General features: G+C 51.2%; 1 protein-coding gene across 3 annotated transcripts in view; it reads right to left on the reverse strand.

The window, feature by feature from the left end:
• Positions 1–3,093: 3,093 nt before the first annotated feature.
• Positions 3,094–13,689, reverse strand: part of EFCC1 (EF-hand and coiled-coil domain containing 1) — a 44,622-nt gene continuing 34,026 nt past the window's right edge. The window contains exons 3-8 of one of the 3 annotated variants that reach the window (XM_017885028.1): positions 13,018–13,175; positions 10,917–11,058; positions 9,520–9,685; positions 6,709–6,849; positions 4,912–4,981; positions 3,094–4,102 (exon numbers count right to left, since the gene is read on the reverse strand). In XM_017885028.1, coding sequence (XP_017740517.1) covers positions 3,966–4,102; positions 4,912–4,981; positions 6,709–6,849; positions 9,520–9,685; positions 10,917–11,058; positions 13,018–13,175 — 814 coding nt within the window. In that variant the 3' untranslated portion in view covers positions 3,094–3,965. Of the gene's footprint in view, positions 4,103–4,911; positions 4,982–6,708; positions 6,850–9,519; positions 9,686–10,916; positions 11,062–13,017; positions 13,176–13,689 lie in introns of all 3 variants that reach the window. The other 2 variants (XM_017885027.1, XM_017885029.1) reach the window with 2 other exon arrangements.

The raw sequence follows: 13,689 nt of genomic DNA on the forward strand, positions 1-13,689 counted from the left end.
CAAGAATTTGGGGATTTTCTAGCTATCTTTCTATTATTGGTATCCAGTTTCATTCCATTGTCATCTGAGACCATTGTATGATTTGTATTCTTTTACATTTGTTAAAGCATGTTTTATAGCCCAGAATGTGGTTTATCTTGGTGAAGGCTCTGTGCGAGCTTAAGGAGAATGTGTATTCTGCTGTTCTTGGGTGTTCTATCCATGTCATTTAGATCCAGCTGACTGATGGTGCTATTATTAAGTTCAACTATGTCCTTACTGATTTTCTGCCTGCCGGATCTGGATCTGTCTGTTTCTGATAGAGGTCGTTGAAGTTTCCATCAAAAACAGTGAATTCATTTTTTTTGTAGTTCTATCAGTTTTTGCGTCACATATTTGCCACACTCTTATTAGGTGTATACACATTAGGGATTATCACATCTTTTTGGAGAATTGACTTGTTATCATTAGATTGGTCTGCTTTGTCTGAAAAAATTATTACAGCTACTTCAGCTTTCTTTTTTGTTCTTTTTTTTTTTTTTTTTTTTTTTTTAAAAAAAAAGTTTCACTCTGTCGCCCAGCTTGGAATGCAGTGGCACCATCTCGACTTACTGCAACCTCTGCCTCCCAGGTTCAAGCGATCCTCCCACATCAGCCCCCCAAGTAGCTGGGACTACAGGTGCACAACACCATGCCTGCTTAATTTTTGTATTTTTAGTAGAGACAGGGTTTTGCCGTGTTGTCCAGGCTGGTCTCAAACTCCTGGCCTCAAGCGATCTGCCCGTCTCGGCCTCCCAAAGTGCTAGGAGTATAGGCGTGAGCCACCATCCCCGGCCAGTCCACTTTCAAATAACATTGTATTGCTTATGCGTAGTACGAATACCTTACAATGACAAAATATTCCTGATTCTTCTCTCCTGTCCCTTGCATCATTGCTGTCATTCCTTTCACTTGTATGTCAACTATAATAATTGCCTACACTATTTTGAACAAACTGTTGTCTTTTAGATCAAATAATAAGTAAAAGTTTTTATTTTACCTTTGTTTATTCCTTCTTTAAAGCTCTTCCTTTCTTTATGTAGATCCAAATTTTGGACATGTGTAATTTTCCTTCTCTCCAAAGGACTTCTTTTAACATTTCTTGCAAGCCAGGTGTACTGGCAACAAATTCTCTAAATTTCTGTTTGTCTGATGAAAGTCTTTATTTCTCCCTCACTTTCGAAGTATAATTTCACAGGATACAAAATTCTCGGTGTATTTTTTTTTCCTCTCTACACTTTATTTCATTCCACTCTCTTCTTGTTTGCATGGCTTCTGAAAAGGCTGATGTTAGGTCTCACCTTTGTTCCTCTATAGGTAAGGTGTTATATTTCCTTCTGGTTTCTTTCAAAGTGTGTTCTTTATCATTGATTTTCTGAAGTTAGAATGTATGATGCCTAGGTGTAGTTTTTTCTTTTCTTTTCTTTTTTGCATGTAACCTACTTGTGTTCTATGAGCTTCCTGGATCTGTGTCTGACATTAATTGAGGAAATTCTAAGTCATTATTACTTTAAATGTGGTTTGTGTTCCTTTGTCTTTTTCTTCCCTTTCTGGTACTCTCATTATGCATGTTATAGCTTTTGTAGATGTCCCACATTTCTTGGATATTCTGTCTTTCCCCCACACCTCTCGGTCTTTTTTCCTCTTTGGTTCTTAGTTTTGGAAGTTTCTAGTGACATATTCTTAAGCTCAGCGATTCCTTCCTCAGCTGTGCCCTGTTTGCTAATGAGCCCATCAGAGGCATTCTTCATTTCTGTTACGGTGTTTTTTATCTCTAGCATTTCTTTTTGATTCTCTTACAATTTTCACCTCTCTGATTACATTTCCCATCTGTTCTTACATTTGTCGACTTTTTCCAAGAGAGTGCTTGCATATTAATCACAGTTGTTTTAAATTTATAGCCTGATGATTCCAACATCCCTGCCATATAGGTGGGTCTGATTCTGATGCTTGCTCTGTTTCTTCAAACTGTGCTTTTTGCCTTTTAATCTGCCTTGCATTTTTTGCTAAAAGGCAGGCATGCTGCACTGGGTAAAAGGAACTTTTACCTTTTACGCAGAGGTCAAGAGGCCTTTAGTGATGTGCTGGGAAGGTGTGGTGGGAAGGGATGTGTTCTATAGTCCTATGATTAGATCTCAGTCTTTTAGTGAGCCTGGGACCCGGGCTGTGAACGAACGTCTTAGGTTTTCTTTCTCTTAGGTGGGACAGGATGGCTGAAGGGACTGGAGGTGGGTATTTCTCTTCCCCCAGTTTGATTAGGCTCTAATCAAATGCTAGTGGGCTAGGCCCTGGTAAAATAGTTTCTTTTGATGGAAGGCCTTGTTAAAAAGCACAGAATGTCCTGGCATATTTTAAAATGGTTACTTTCTCCTGTTCCTGCCGGAAGCACGAGGGGACTTTTTCTTCTGTTTTCACTGTGCGAACATAGTAAAACTCCTGGAGGTAAAATTCGCAAAAGTGTGGGGGTCCCCCGTGATGAGGTTCCCTGTAATGAGGGCCCCCTGGAGCTTTGAACTCTCGTATCTGTCCGCAGTGAGTTTTAACCCGTGTGTAGGTTCATGTAGCCACCACCATGATCAGGACACACAGCAGCTGGCCCTGCGACCGAGCTGGGACACATGGGAGCCTGCCTGGCCTGGGTCCCGCAGGCAGTGCAGAGCCTGAGGTACAGGGCCAGTGGGCTCCATGGAGACGTGAGGAGCAAGCTGGGCGCACCCCTGCCTGCTCAGACCACCTTCCCGGGGCCAGCTCTGTACATGGCCCCATGGATCCAGGGGCCTGTCCCATCTAATTGGACCAGGGGTGGGGGTGGCCTTTCTGTGGTGGCCACTGGCCTTGGTCTCTTTTATTCCATTTCCGGAGGAACCATCTGAAAGTTGCTGGGCCTGTTTCCCTGCTTAGGTGTTTGCAGTGGTTACCTGAACGAAGGCCAGGGTGAAACTCATCATCTTTGCCACCCTCCCTCCACCTCCTCCTCTGCCCCTGCCCCTCCGCACCAAGGTTCAGAGCAGACAGGGCTCCCCTGACTCCTGCAGTTTCCCCAGGCATCCCGAGGCTCGGACAGACCCCTACTGGTTGGGCTCTTACAACACTTTATTTTACCTCCATTTAGCACTGGTTTCACCCCCATGGCACTGTTTGGCAGTGGATCTTTCTCTCTCATGACAGTTTAAGCTAGGTGATACCGGGCATCTGGGCCACTCCTTCCTGCAACCCCATGACGCAGTTCGGGAGGAGGGGCTCGCAGTTCGGGAGGAGGGGCTCACAGTTCAGGAGTTAGTGTGTGTTCAGGAGCAAGGGCGCCAAGCACTGCATTCCTGGGGCCCCCTGCTGGTTCCACAACTTTGCTCTTGCCTAAATCCTACCTGTCTTCTAGAGCTGGTTCAAGGCCAGCTTTCACCAGGGAGCCTACAGTGATTATTCCTTCCTTGGAATTCCCGCAGCCTTTCCTAGTCATCAACATTTCCTGGGGTGTGGAGTGCTTTCCTACAGACCAGGTATCCCAAAGGTTGGGCCCAGTCTCCCTTGCAGCAGGCATGCTGGTGGGAGGAAGGAGACAGTGCTGGGAGGGGAGGAGATCCTGAAACCCTGGGGAAGAGATTCAGGGTCAGACTCAGTTAGAAAGTGGGCACCTCTGCCCTGAGGGCAGGGGAAAGATACAGCATCAGGTGCAGGCTGATCCAGCAACTGCAGGGCTTTAATGTGGACTCTGGTGGCAGGAATGCAGGGGCTGCAAGGGAATGTGGAGGAGCCCAAGGAAGGGGTGGCTTCCAGGGACTGCAGTGGGAGGCTCTGGGCTTGGGCTTAACCTTGGAAGGAGCCAGCAGAGACTCAAGTTCTGATGATGTGACGGTGGTCAGACCAGCTGTCAGTGGTTGGGGTGATCATGGAGGCTGGTCCAAAGGCAGTCAGGCTGAGCAGGGTGCCCACAGGCTGGGCCACTAACCTCAGCAGGAGACGAGGAGGTGGTTGGCGAGCGCAGCTGCTGCAGAGGCTGGTGCCGAGGGCTGTCTCCTCAACAGCTGGCAGGCAGCCAAGGCTTGGTGCAGGGCATCCAGGATGGCTGCGGGGCTGGGCCTCCCCACTGGAGGGAAACAGCAGGCAGGGAGGGCAGGATCAGTCCACTCGCCTTCACCCACAAAGCCACTGTCCCTCCTTCCTGAGACCCAGCCACCCTTATCCCCTGTGCCCCTCCCCAGCCCTGCCCAGCTTCCTCGCTCTGTGGACCACCTTCCCTTAGGACCCCGGAGAGGGGGCTTGGAGCACACAATTTCTGATCTCCTCCACGAGGGCAAGGACTGCTCAGGGCAGTGGGTGCACCTAAGCTCTGCCCAGTGGTGCCTGGGGAGGTCAGCGAACAAAGGGCTTTTGGTTGCCCTGTCAGCCTATGAAGCCCCGTGAGTCGGGAGCTCGGCCTGGCTGCACCAGGCATAAGCTGGCACCCCTGCCGTTCTGCTCCCTGAGCTTCATGTAAACAGCGGGTCCGTGTTACTGAGTGCTTAAGGGAGATGTCTCAGCCTTGGGTGTGGCCAGCACTTGACCCCTGTGCCTCAGTGTCTTCCTCTGTACGAAGGGGATAACAACTCATTCCTTCTAGGTCCCTCATAAGGATTCAGGGGTTTAAAAACCCTTGGGGTACCTCCCCCACATGTGGCTGCAGTGCTGCCGGTGGCGCCCACCCATCCCTCACTGGGCTTCTGTCTGGCATTTCTGCCTGAGGCTTCTGTGCCTCTGCTCTTGCTAAAAGCCCCTTCAACTTTCTAAAGCATGGAGGGCAGGAATAACATGATTGTTTTGTAAACAAGATGCTAAGGATGAAGCACGCTGGAGTCTCCTCCTCAGGACACCCTCCAGCCACTGCCTGGGCTCTGAGAGACTGGGGTGCTCTCCTACCGTGGGTGGGGTCCCTGAAAGCGTCCAGCGTGCTCAGCAAAATCTTCCCCAGGGCTCTTTTCGATATGTTCTTAAAAAGAAATGGAGACAGGGCTGGATCAGACTAGTTGCTGTGTCCCTGTTCAGCCGATGGGAACTGGTGTCCCCTAGGGGCTTCTGGGCAGCTCCGTGGGGACAGATCAAGCCCCCCTCCCCAACCCTCATCCCTTCCTGGCCCCCTACCCCTAGGCTGCCCACCCTGTGCTTCCCAGAGACTCTTGGAGGGTGAGTGGGGCAGTGGGCAGGATCCATGCCATCAAAGATCACATACCTGAGGATTACCATCTGTGCCCAGGTAGACACTGGGAAATAACCCTAAGAGCATTTTTATGCATTGCTCATTTGATCTTTGCAACAACGTATTTTATTATGCCCGTTTTAACCAGCAGAAAAAAGCAATGCTGGGAAAGAATGCGAAATTTGCCTAAGGCACCCAGCTGGGAGGTGGAGGGGCCGCATCATCTACCCTGAGGCTGCATGGCCCATGGCCTCTGCTGGGAACCACTGCCCTTGCCTGCCTGGGCTAGGATTGGCCTCTCGGGGCCCATCCCCAGGTCTCTGCTTGCCCAGGATGTGAACACTGGGCTGGACCTCGGCAGCTCCGGGTCCCAGGCAGCCCGACGCACAGGGCACAGCCCACTTCAGAGCCCCACAGACCTGGGTCTTCCTTTCTTTCTAATCCTTATAGCCTTTCCCTTTCCTTTTGCTGCATTGGATGGAACCTCTGCTTCGCATAAAAACAGTGATGACAGGCATTCTTGTCTTGAGTCTGATTTTAATTTTAATTTAATTTAATTATTTTTTTGAGGTAAGGTCTTACTCTGTCACCCAAGCTGGAGTGCAGCGGCACAATCTCAGCTCACTTCAACTTTTGCCTCCTGGACTTCAGCAATCCTCCCACCTCAGCCTCCCAAGTAGCTGGGACCACAGGCACACACCACCATACCCAGCAAATTTTTTTTTTTTTTTTTTTGTAGAGATGGGAGATGGGGGTTTCACCATATTGGCCAGGCTGGCCTCAAACTCCTGAGCTCAAGCCATCCACCCACCTTGGCCTCCCAAAGTGCTGGGATTACAGGCATGCGCCACCATGCCCAGCCACATCTGATTTTAGGGGGATTCCTCTGAACATGTCACCAGTCAGTGTGAGATCTGCATGAAGTATTTGGTTGAGAGCCCTTATCTGGTGAAAGAAGAACTCTACTATTCTTAATTTGCTGAGGAGTTTGATAATCAAAGGAGATTGAATTTTATTGACTTCCTTTTCTGCATCAATTGAGATGATCATCTGGTCTTTCTCCTTTAATCTGCAATGTGGTGTATTTTGGTAATAGATTTTTTGATGTGGGATCATCCTTGAATTTCTAGAATAAGTCCAACTTGGTCATGTTGCATTTCTTTAAACACTGCCAGATTTGGTTTGCTAGTATTGTGTTTAATAATTTTGCGTCCATGTTTAAATGTCACATTAGTTTATAATTTTCCTTTCTTGTCTTTCTTCTATTTATCCTCTTCTGGTTTTGAGAACAGAACCAGAAAATGATACATACAAGAGTTTTATTAGCTTCTTAAAATGACCTGGGGAGCCCCCCAACCCTATTTTTGGTTGGTTCCTCTGAGCCTCCATTTCTGCATCTGTAAAATGGGGTAACAGCTGCCTACTGTGAGGAGAGCCTAGAGCCTGGTGCCTGACACAGGTGGGGCTCCCTCCAAGAGCTCCTTTCCCTTCCCTGAGTGTGGCAGCTCCCGTGAGCCTACCAGGTCCCGGAGCCTCTGCAGGAGCTGCAGCACGTCCACCAGCTTCTCCTCCAGCAGGGACAGCCGCACCCTCTCAGTCTCCACCATCTGCAGCTCCAGCCTCAGGTGCTCATTCTCTTCCACCTTCTGCTGCAACTCTGCCTGGGGAGAGAAGGGGGCTCAGTGCTTACCTTGCTGGCCTCCCCCGGCCTTCCAGGTGACCAGATCAACTACTCCATCTCCCCAAGGCGGGTGCTGAGGCCCAGAGAAGCTGAGTGTGTGGCCTAAAGCCACACAGCGAGTTGGACTGATGTAAAAATTGTGTATTTTGTTTCCTACTCTAGGGACTCCATTCTCCCTTCTCTTCTCTGGTTTTGTTGTATTTTATTTTATTTTTTTTAACAAATTAAGTTTGGTGGGAAGCAGCAGAAACCAATCTGGCTAGCTTACACAGAGAGGAAATTTACAGCAGGCTAGTGGGCAGATCCCAGAATGGACTGGCAGCTGGAGAACCTCAGGAATGGGACAGGGTTGAGACAGTGGGAGTGTCCCAAGCCTTTTATCCAAGAGCCACAGCTGAGAAGGACCCTCTCCAGCCATTCCCATCCCACAGCATGGAGAGTCCCAGGAGAGGGGCCTGGTTGGCCCAGTCTGAGTTATGGGCCCAGTCTTGGCCAGGGAACCACCGAAACCGTCAGTCATACCCAGTAACACTAGGATGCCAGGCAGTCACAAAGTGCTTTGTGGCCCCTGCCTTCTAAAGCAGGCATGCCAGGCACGAGGCAGTCCCTTCCCCTGGCACCAATGGAGGGAAAGAGAACCAGTGGAAAGTGTGGTGGCCAAGGGCGCTCAGGGTCCACTCTGGGCTTGGGCAGGAGGAGGGAAGGCCCAGTGCCTCTGCTCTCTAGGGATGAGACTGGAAGGCCGGCTAATTTTAGGATCCTCCAAGTCCTGTTTCCTTGAAATGTTCTTAGAAGGGTGGCTATGCCCTTCAGAACTTTGTGACTGACGGTTTATTTCCTGATGGCCCACAGTACTGCACCCTCCCCAGCCACAAGGGCTACGACTTTCCTGAGGGGTGCCTGGGCAGGCAAGATCAAGGCCTCCAGGAAAGCAGAGCGGTGGTGGAGAAAATGTAGAAACAACTTTCAACTTAGGAGACCTGCACAACACAAAAGAGTGCTAGAAACAGGGACAGCCGTGGCGCATGTTTGCTGAGCACTCACCACAAGTGTTCACCTGTTTGATACATGCAGTATAGTACCATTATTATGCCCATTTCACAGGTGAGGAAACCGAGGCACAGAAAAGTTGAGTAACTTTTCCAAGGTCACATAGGAAATGGAGTCAGGATTTGAATCCTGGCAGCCTGGCTCCAGCACATAAACACCATGCGGTGCTACTTGGTGTTAGCAGCCTTCTCTGGGGAGTAAGTGAGGGGTGCCCCTATCCCGGTGCAGGGATTCCACAAGCTGGAGGTGGTGCAAACCCGATCTCACTGGAAAGTTTAGCTGCAGCCACACCAGCTTGCCCTGTAATGACATTCAACTTTGTTTCCTTTTGCACATTTCAGCAGAATGTTTGCATAGTCCTGGTCTTTGTCCAATCTACTGCAGCGCTCCAGGGCCTGCTACCTTCTGTCTTGGTCTCTGATTTCACGCACTAAGAGGCTGGAGCCCAAACAGACCCCTCTGCTCCCTCCTGCCCCCAGTGACTCAACTCCTGGCCTCAAGGCGGAGCGGTGTGGCCGCCTTGGTTCGAGGAGGGCACACTGGCGTGGATGAGGCATGGGCTCCCAGCCCAGCCCATCTGACCTCTCTCAACCCGTTTCCTACTCATTGGGCTCTTTGAACATAAAGTAAGACAAAGCACATCAGTGCCGAGCGTGTGGTTCATGGGTCGTACAAGTCAGCTGGTATCATTTTTAAAAAGTTATTTAAGGAACTAGGACTTCATGCCATACATAAGTAAAAAGCAGTACAGACTTAGAATTTCAGATGTATAAATATAAAACTATGTCAAAAGCAGTATGTAAAAGCACAGTGGGCAACGGCTTAGTAAAATGACAGCTTTCAGCAGCATTGCACACTTGGCTACTGTGGAATAGAGAAGTTCCTATAGAGTAGAGAAGTTCCTATAGAGAATGAGAAATGCGAAGTGGTTTTATTGAAATGGAGACAGCTGGATGCCCGGCCTCTCTCCCCATCTTCTTGCTACCACACTCCCTTTCTTTTGGGAAACTGCCCCTCCTCCACTTCATCTGACTTTGGTGGCAATGCCAATCACTGAACCTGCCCCACCACCACAGGGATTGGCCCAGGGACAGGCACATGAGTGAGGTGGCCAATCGGAGTTCGTCCCTGAGATTTCGTGTATTAGGAGTGAGACTCATTTTCCTCTGAGGGTTTCCCAGGTGGGCTGATGGAAGTCTAGGGCTGTTAATGGTCCTGCCTTCCCTTCCCCCATCATATGAAGCAAGCCCTTTTGAAGCAGGGGAAAGTGAGACCACCTCCTACAGAAAAACACAGCAGACAGATGGAGACAATCTGTTCTGAGTCCCTGGACCCAGCTGTGCCTGAAGTCCAGATCATCTTCTCAGCTCCATGTTCCAATAAATTCCTGTTTTGCAATCAAGCTAATTTGAGGTGGGATCCTTTAATTTGCAACCAAAAGATTTCTTATTAAATTTAAATCAGAGGAAATCACCTCCCTCTGGGCCTTGGTTTACTCATTTGGGAATGGGGCACGAGACTTGGCTGCAATCCCTCAGACCCTTCCAGCTGTGAGATCCTCTAGAATTGCTCCAGCCTTTGATCTCTGGGATCTGCTGACCTCCTCCCCAGAGGTCCCCAGGGTCCTCCCACCGCAGCCCTGAGTCCTCAGCTGCTCCACCAGCATGGCAACGCAGGCCTCCAACTCCCCCAGGGTGCAGGCATGGTCGGCACCGCCGAAGTGACCAAAGTAAGTCATGAGCTTCTCCGCCGTCTGGTCATCACACCTGCAGCAAAGGAGAGGGCCTGCATTGCAGGGGGCTGCTTCCCAGAGCCCACTCTGTCCAGCCTTGGAGAGGTGGTGGTGGTGCGGAGTCGACCTCCTAAAGCAAAGCCAGGCCACGGCACCTGCCTGCCCAGCACCCTCCCACAGCCCCCATCTCACTCTGAGGAAAAGCCAAAGGCTTCACCTGATCTGCCCCGTGAGCTTTCTGACCTTCCCTCCCACCCACCCACACTCATGCTGCTCCAGCCACAGTGGCCTCCTGGCGGTCCCTCCAACATGCCTCAGGGCCTCTGCACTTGCTCTTCCCTCTTCCTGGAATGCTCTTCCCCCAGCATCTGCATTGCTTATTCCCTCATTTCCTTCAGGGCTCTGCTCAGAGAGGCATTCCCTACATCTCCCTGCCCCGCCTCTGTCCCTACCCCTGTGTGACCCCTCTTCCTCACGCCTGTCACACTCACTAGAGGATCCAAAAGAGGAGGCCACTGTCTGGTTTACTGCAATTTTCCCTGTCCCTCAGATTTTGCCTGGCAAGTAGTAGGTGCTTCATAAGTGTTTGCTGTTGACATGAAGAATTGGTGGTAACAACAACTCCAGAAAATCAACAGCATTTTATCATACAATAATAACTGTTGCCCCCACCAGCGTTCCCACCTACTGTGCACCAAGCACCTGTTAGGCATTGTATATCTTTGACCTCAAATCCTCACACAGCCTCTGCCACACAAGTGTCACCATCCCATCTTAGAGACGAGAAGACTGAGGTTCGGAGAAGCCAGGTGATTTGTCCGAGGTGTCCCAGGTGTCCTGGGCCTGTCCTCGGTCCCCATGAGGGTGGAGGTGAGGATGAAACAGGGAGCCAGCACCGGCCTGGGGCCAGGCTGGAGAGCTGTGAAAATGGTGTGTGGCAAGGGGTGATGGGTTGGGAAGGGGTCTGAGAGGGACAGTGGTGTCTGGGAGTGCCACAAGAGCTCCGGTGCAGGTGCTGGTGAGAAGGCACGAATGGGAATTCAAGCCAGCCATGAGCTGTACCCTGGAAGGTCATCCCACTTCATCCTCTACATGCTGGTGGGCCTTCCCACCTCTCCCTGAGGGACAAGGGGACAGAGCCGCAGAGGGGCTGGGAGGTGGCTGAGCAAGGCTAACCAGCCTCCTGGGTGCTCCTGGCTTCCCTGGACACCTCTGAGTGTGAGAGCCTGAGGCCCACAGTGGCTGACCCTAGACAGGCCACACACCTGCCTCCGCAGCTGGAGAGCCGGGCCAGCAGTGTCTTGGCCTCGGCTGCCGGCGTCTTCTGCTCCTCCCGCCACTTCTCATCCTCCTCCTCCTCGTCAGAGGCGGCCTGGCCCTCCACAGATCGGAACAGCTGCTCGTCCACTGCTGGGGAAGCACAGGATGTGGGGATGCAGGACAAAGGGTGGGGAACCAGGCATCCCTCCCCAGGTGGCAGCCCGAGGGGAGGGCTCTTGTGCCATGTCCCTTCTTGAGATAGCCACCCCCCACATCCCAGGCTCCTATGTGGTAAGGCCACCAAGGCTGGGTCTGCCTCCCTGTAATGTGACCAGCCCAAGAGTGAAGCTGGCCAGTCAGAGCCCCTTCCTGGGACTTTACACAGGGACATTGGGAGAAATGCTCTCTTTTTCTTCTCTTTCTTTTCTTTCTTTCTTTCTTTTTTTTTTAAAGAGACAGAGTCTTGCTCTGTCACCCAGGCTGGAGTACAGTGGTGTGATGATAGCTCACTGCAGCCTCAAACTCCTGGGCTCAAGTGATCCTCCTGTCTCAGCCTCCCAAAATGTTGGGATTACAGGCATGAACCACCGTGCCTGACTTCTTCCCTGTTTTCTAAGATGACACAAGCCAGGCTCTGTCTGTGGTCTCAGAGATAAGTGTTATTTCCATTTTAGGCCATGGCAACCCCAGTCAGGAAAGGCCAAGCCAGTCTCTTAGGAGCTGGGGTGGGTTCCTCAAGGTACGGGCACCAGGATGGACAGATTTTCAATGCTCAGGGAACTGCAGGCATCTAATGTTTGGAGTAATGTGGAGGAAGGGGGTGTGACGCATGTGACTGTCTGTGGTCCCCAGTGTTGCTTGGCCTTGACAGTGGGCTCCCGCCTGCGTTAGCATCAGGAAGCCCGGGGTCTGTGTGGCCCCCTGGTGTTCTGCTGCCCAACCTCAGTCCCCATTCCTGTCCCCAGGGGAGTCCCACTCCCTCCTCTTCCTCACCACCCAGCTCCAGGGGCACTTGAGTCAGGCCCAGCCAGGCTGAGTGCAGCCTCCTCTGCAACTAGTTCAGGAAGGGCAAGGGACCCTGTGGGAGCCACTGGAGTTAGCCCAAGACTTGGACTCAAAACTTGCAGGGAAGAGAAATGCCCTCCATGCTTCTGGCCTGGGAGTTGAGAGGACCAGGCCTGGAGCCGCTGGTGACCATCTTGCCACTATGAGGGGAGTGTCTCCTGTGAAATGAATCACTGCAGAGCAACGCAGGGCCAGGCGTGGAGACAGTGGTGCTGCTGACATTTCAGCTGTGCCTGAAGCTTGTGTGGACTTTGAAGCTACGTGAACCAGTACATTCTCTTTTAACTTAAGCTGGTTTGGGCTGAATGATCTGACACTGGGAGACAAACGATGTCCTAACTGATACAGCTGTTTAAAAACAAAACCAGGCTTATGACCCCACCCCCACCGCCCCAGAGAATCACATGCAGAGATCCGGGGTGGGCCTGGGCATCCATGTTTTTCTTTTTTCTTTTTCTTTTTTTTGGGGGGTGGGGCAGGGCCCCACTCTGTCACCTAGGCTGGAGTGCAGTGGCACAATCTCGGCTCACTGCAGCTTCGACCTCCCAGACTCAAGTGATCCTCCTGCCTCAGCTCCCACAAGTAGCTGGGACTATAGGCACGTGCCACCACACTGGGCTAATCTGTTTGTATTTTGGGTAGAGACCAGGTTTTGCCATGTTGCCAGGGTGGTCTCAAACCCCTGAACTCAAGCGATCTACCCGCCTCAGCCTCCCAAAGTGCTGGGATCACAGGTGTGAGCTACCACATCCAGCCTGCATCCATGCTTTTAAAGGTGACCCTGGCCACCTGGCAAGTTTGGGAACATCTCGGGGTATCCTGACCTCCTGATGGCTCTAAACCCCCCAGATTCTCCAGGCCTAGGTTCTTGGGATGATGAGGCTGGGGAAAAGGGCCCCAGCCCAGCCTGAGCAGCTGGTGGGAGTGGGCTCTGTTTGGAGGCTGGTGGTAGCATGGATGCAGACAGACCCCTGAGAGCAGGGCTGACACAGCCTGAGGGACTGTGAGCCTGGCAGGAAGACTGGGCACACAGGGACAAACCTTCATCCAGGGCTCTGCTTCCGGAGCTGCTGTCTGACTGCCAGGCTCCCTCTGGAGTGGGGTCTGGGTCTCTGGTCCCAGCATCTTCAGGTTCATTACTCTTGTCTCCTGGCTCTGGGCTGGCTAACTGTGGGGTTGGGAGCTGGGAGTCCTCTGACCTGCAGTGGTGGGAGAGACACAGGCATTGAGGAGGAGAGTACAGGACTCTTCCATTCCCCACTGTACATGGGCAAGCTGTCTATGAACAGCCATTGTCACCCCGGCAGAGTCAGCTTCCCACAGTCCAGGAGGAAGTGCTAGATACTGGGATTCCTAGCATCCCTTGCAGCTAGGGCACATGCATGGAACCCAGTTTTAGCCAATGGGACTCAAGGCAAAATCTTCTGGAACAGATTTTCATCCTTATAAAAAAAAACTCTAGGAAAGGAAATGCCCCTTCGTTCCTGCCTTTAGACATTGTCATATAAGAATGTGATGTTTGGAGCTGCAGCAGCTGTCTTGTGACATGAAAAAATGTCTAAGAGGATTACTGAGTAGTTGAACAAAAGCCCTAATGTCTTTTAGCTGTTGACTTCACCAGCCCTAGGGCCACCCATCTCTGGACTTCTTGTTATAGGGGAATTAAAAAAATTTTTTTCATTGTTTCAGCTACTTTTTTTTTTTTTTTTTTTT

This window comes from Rhinopithecus bieti, unplaced genomic scaffold (genome assembly GCF_001698545.2).
Source record: "Rhinopithecus bieti isolate Rb0 unplaced genomic scaffold, ASM169854v2 scaffold_13262, whole genome shotgun sequence".
Taxonomy (NCBI): Eukaryota; Metazoa; Chordata; class Mammalia; order Primates; family Cercopithecidae; genus Rhinopithecus; species Rhinopithecus bieti.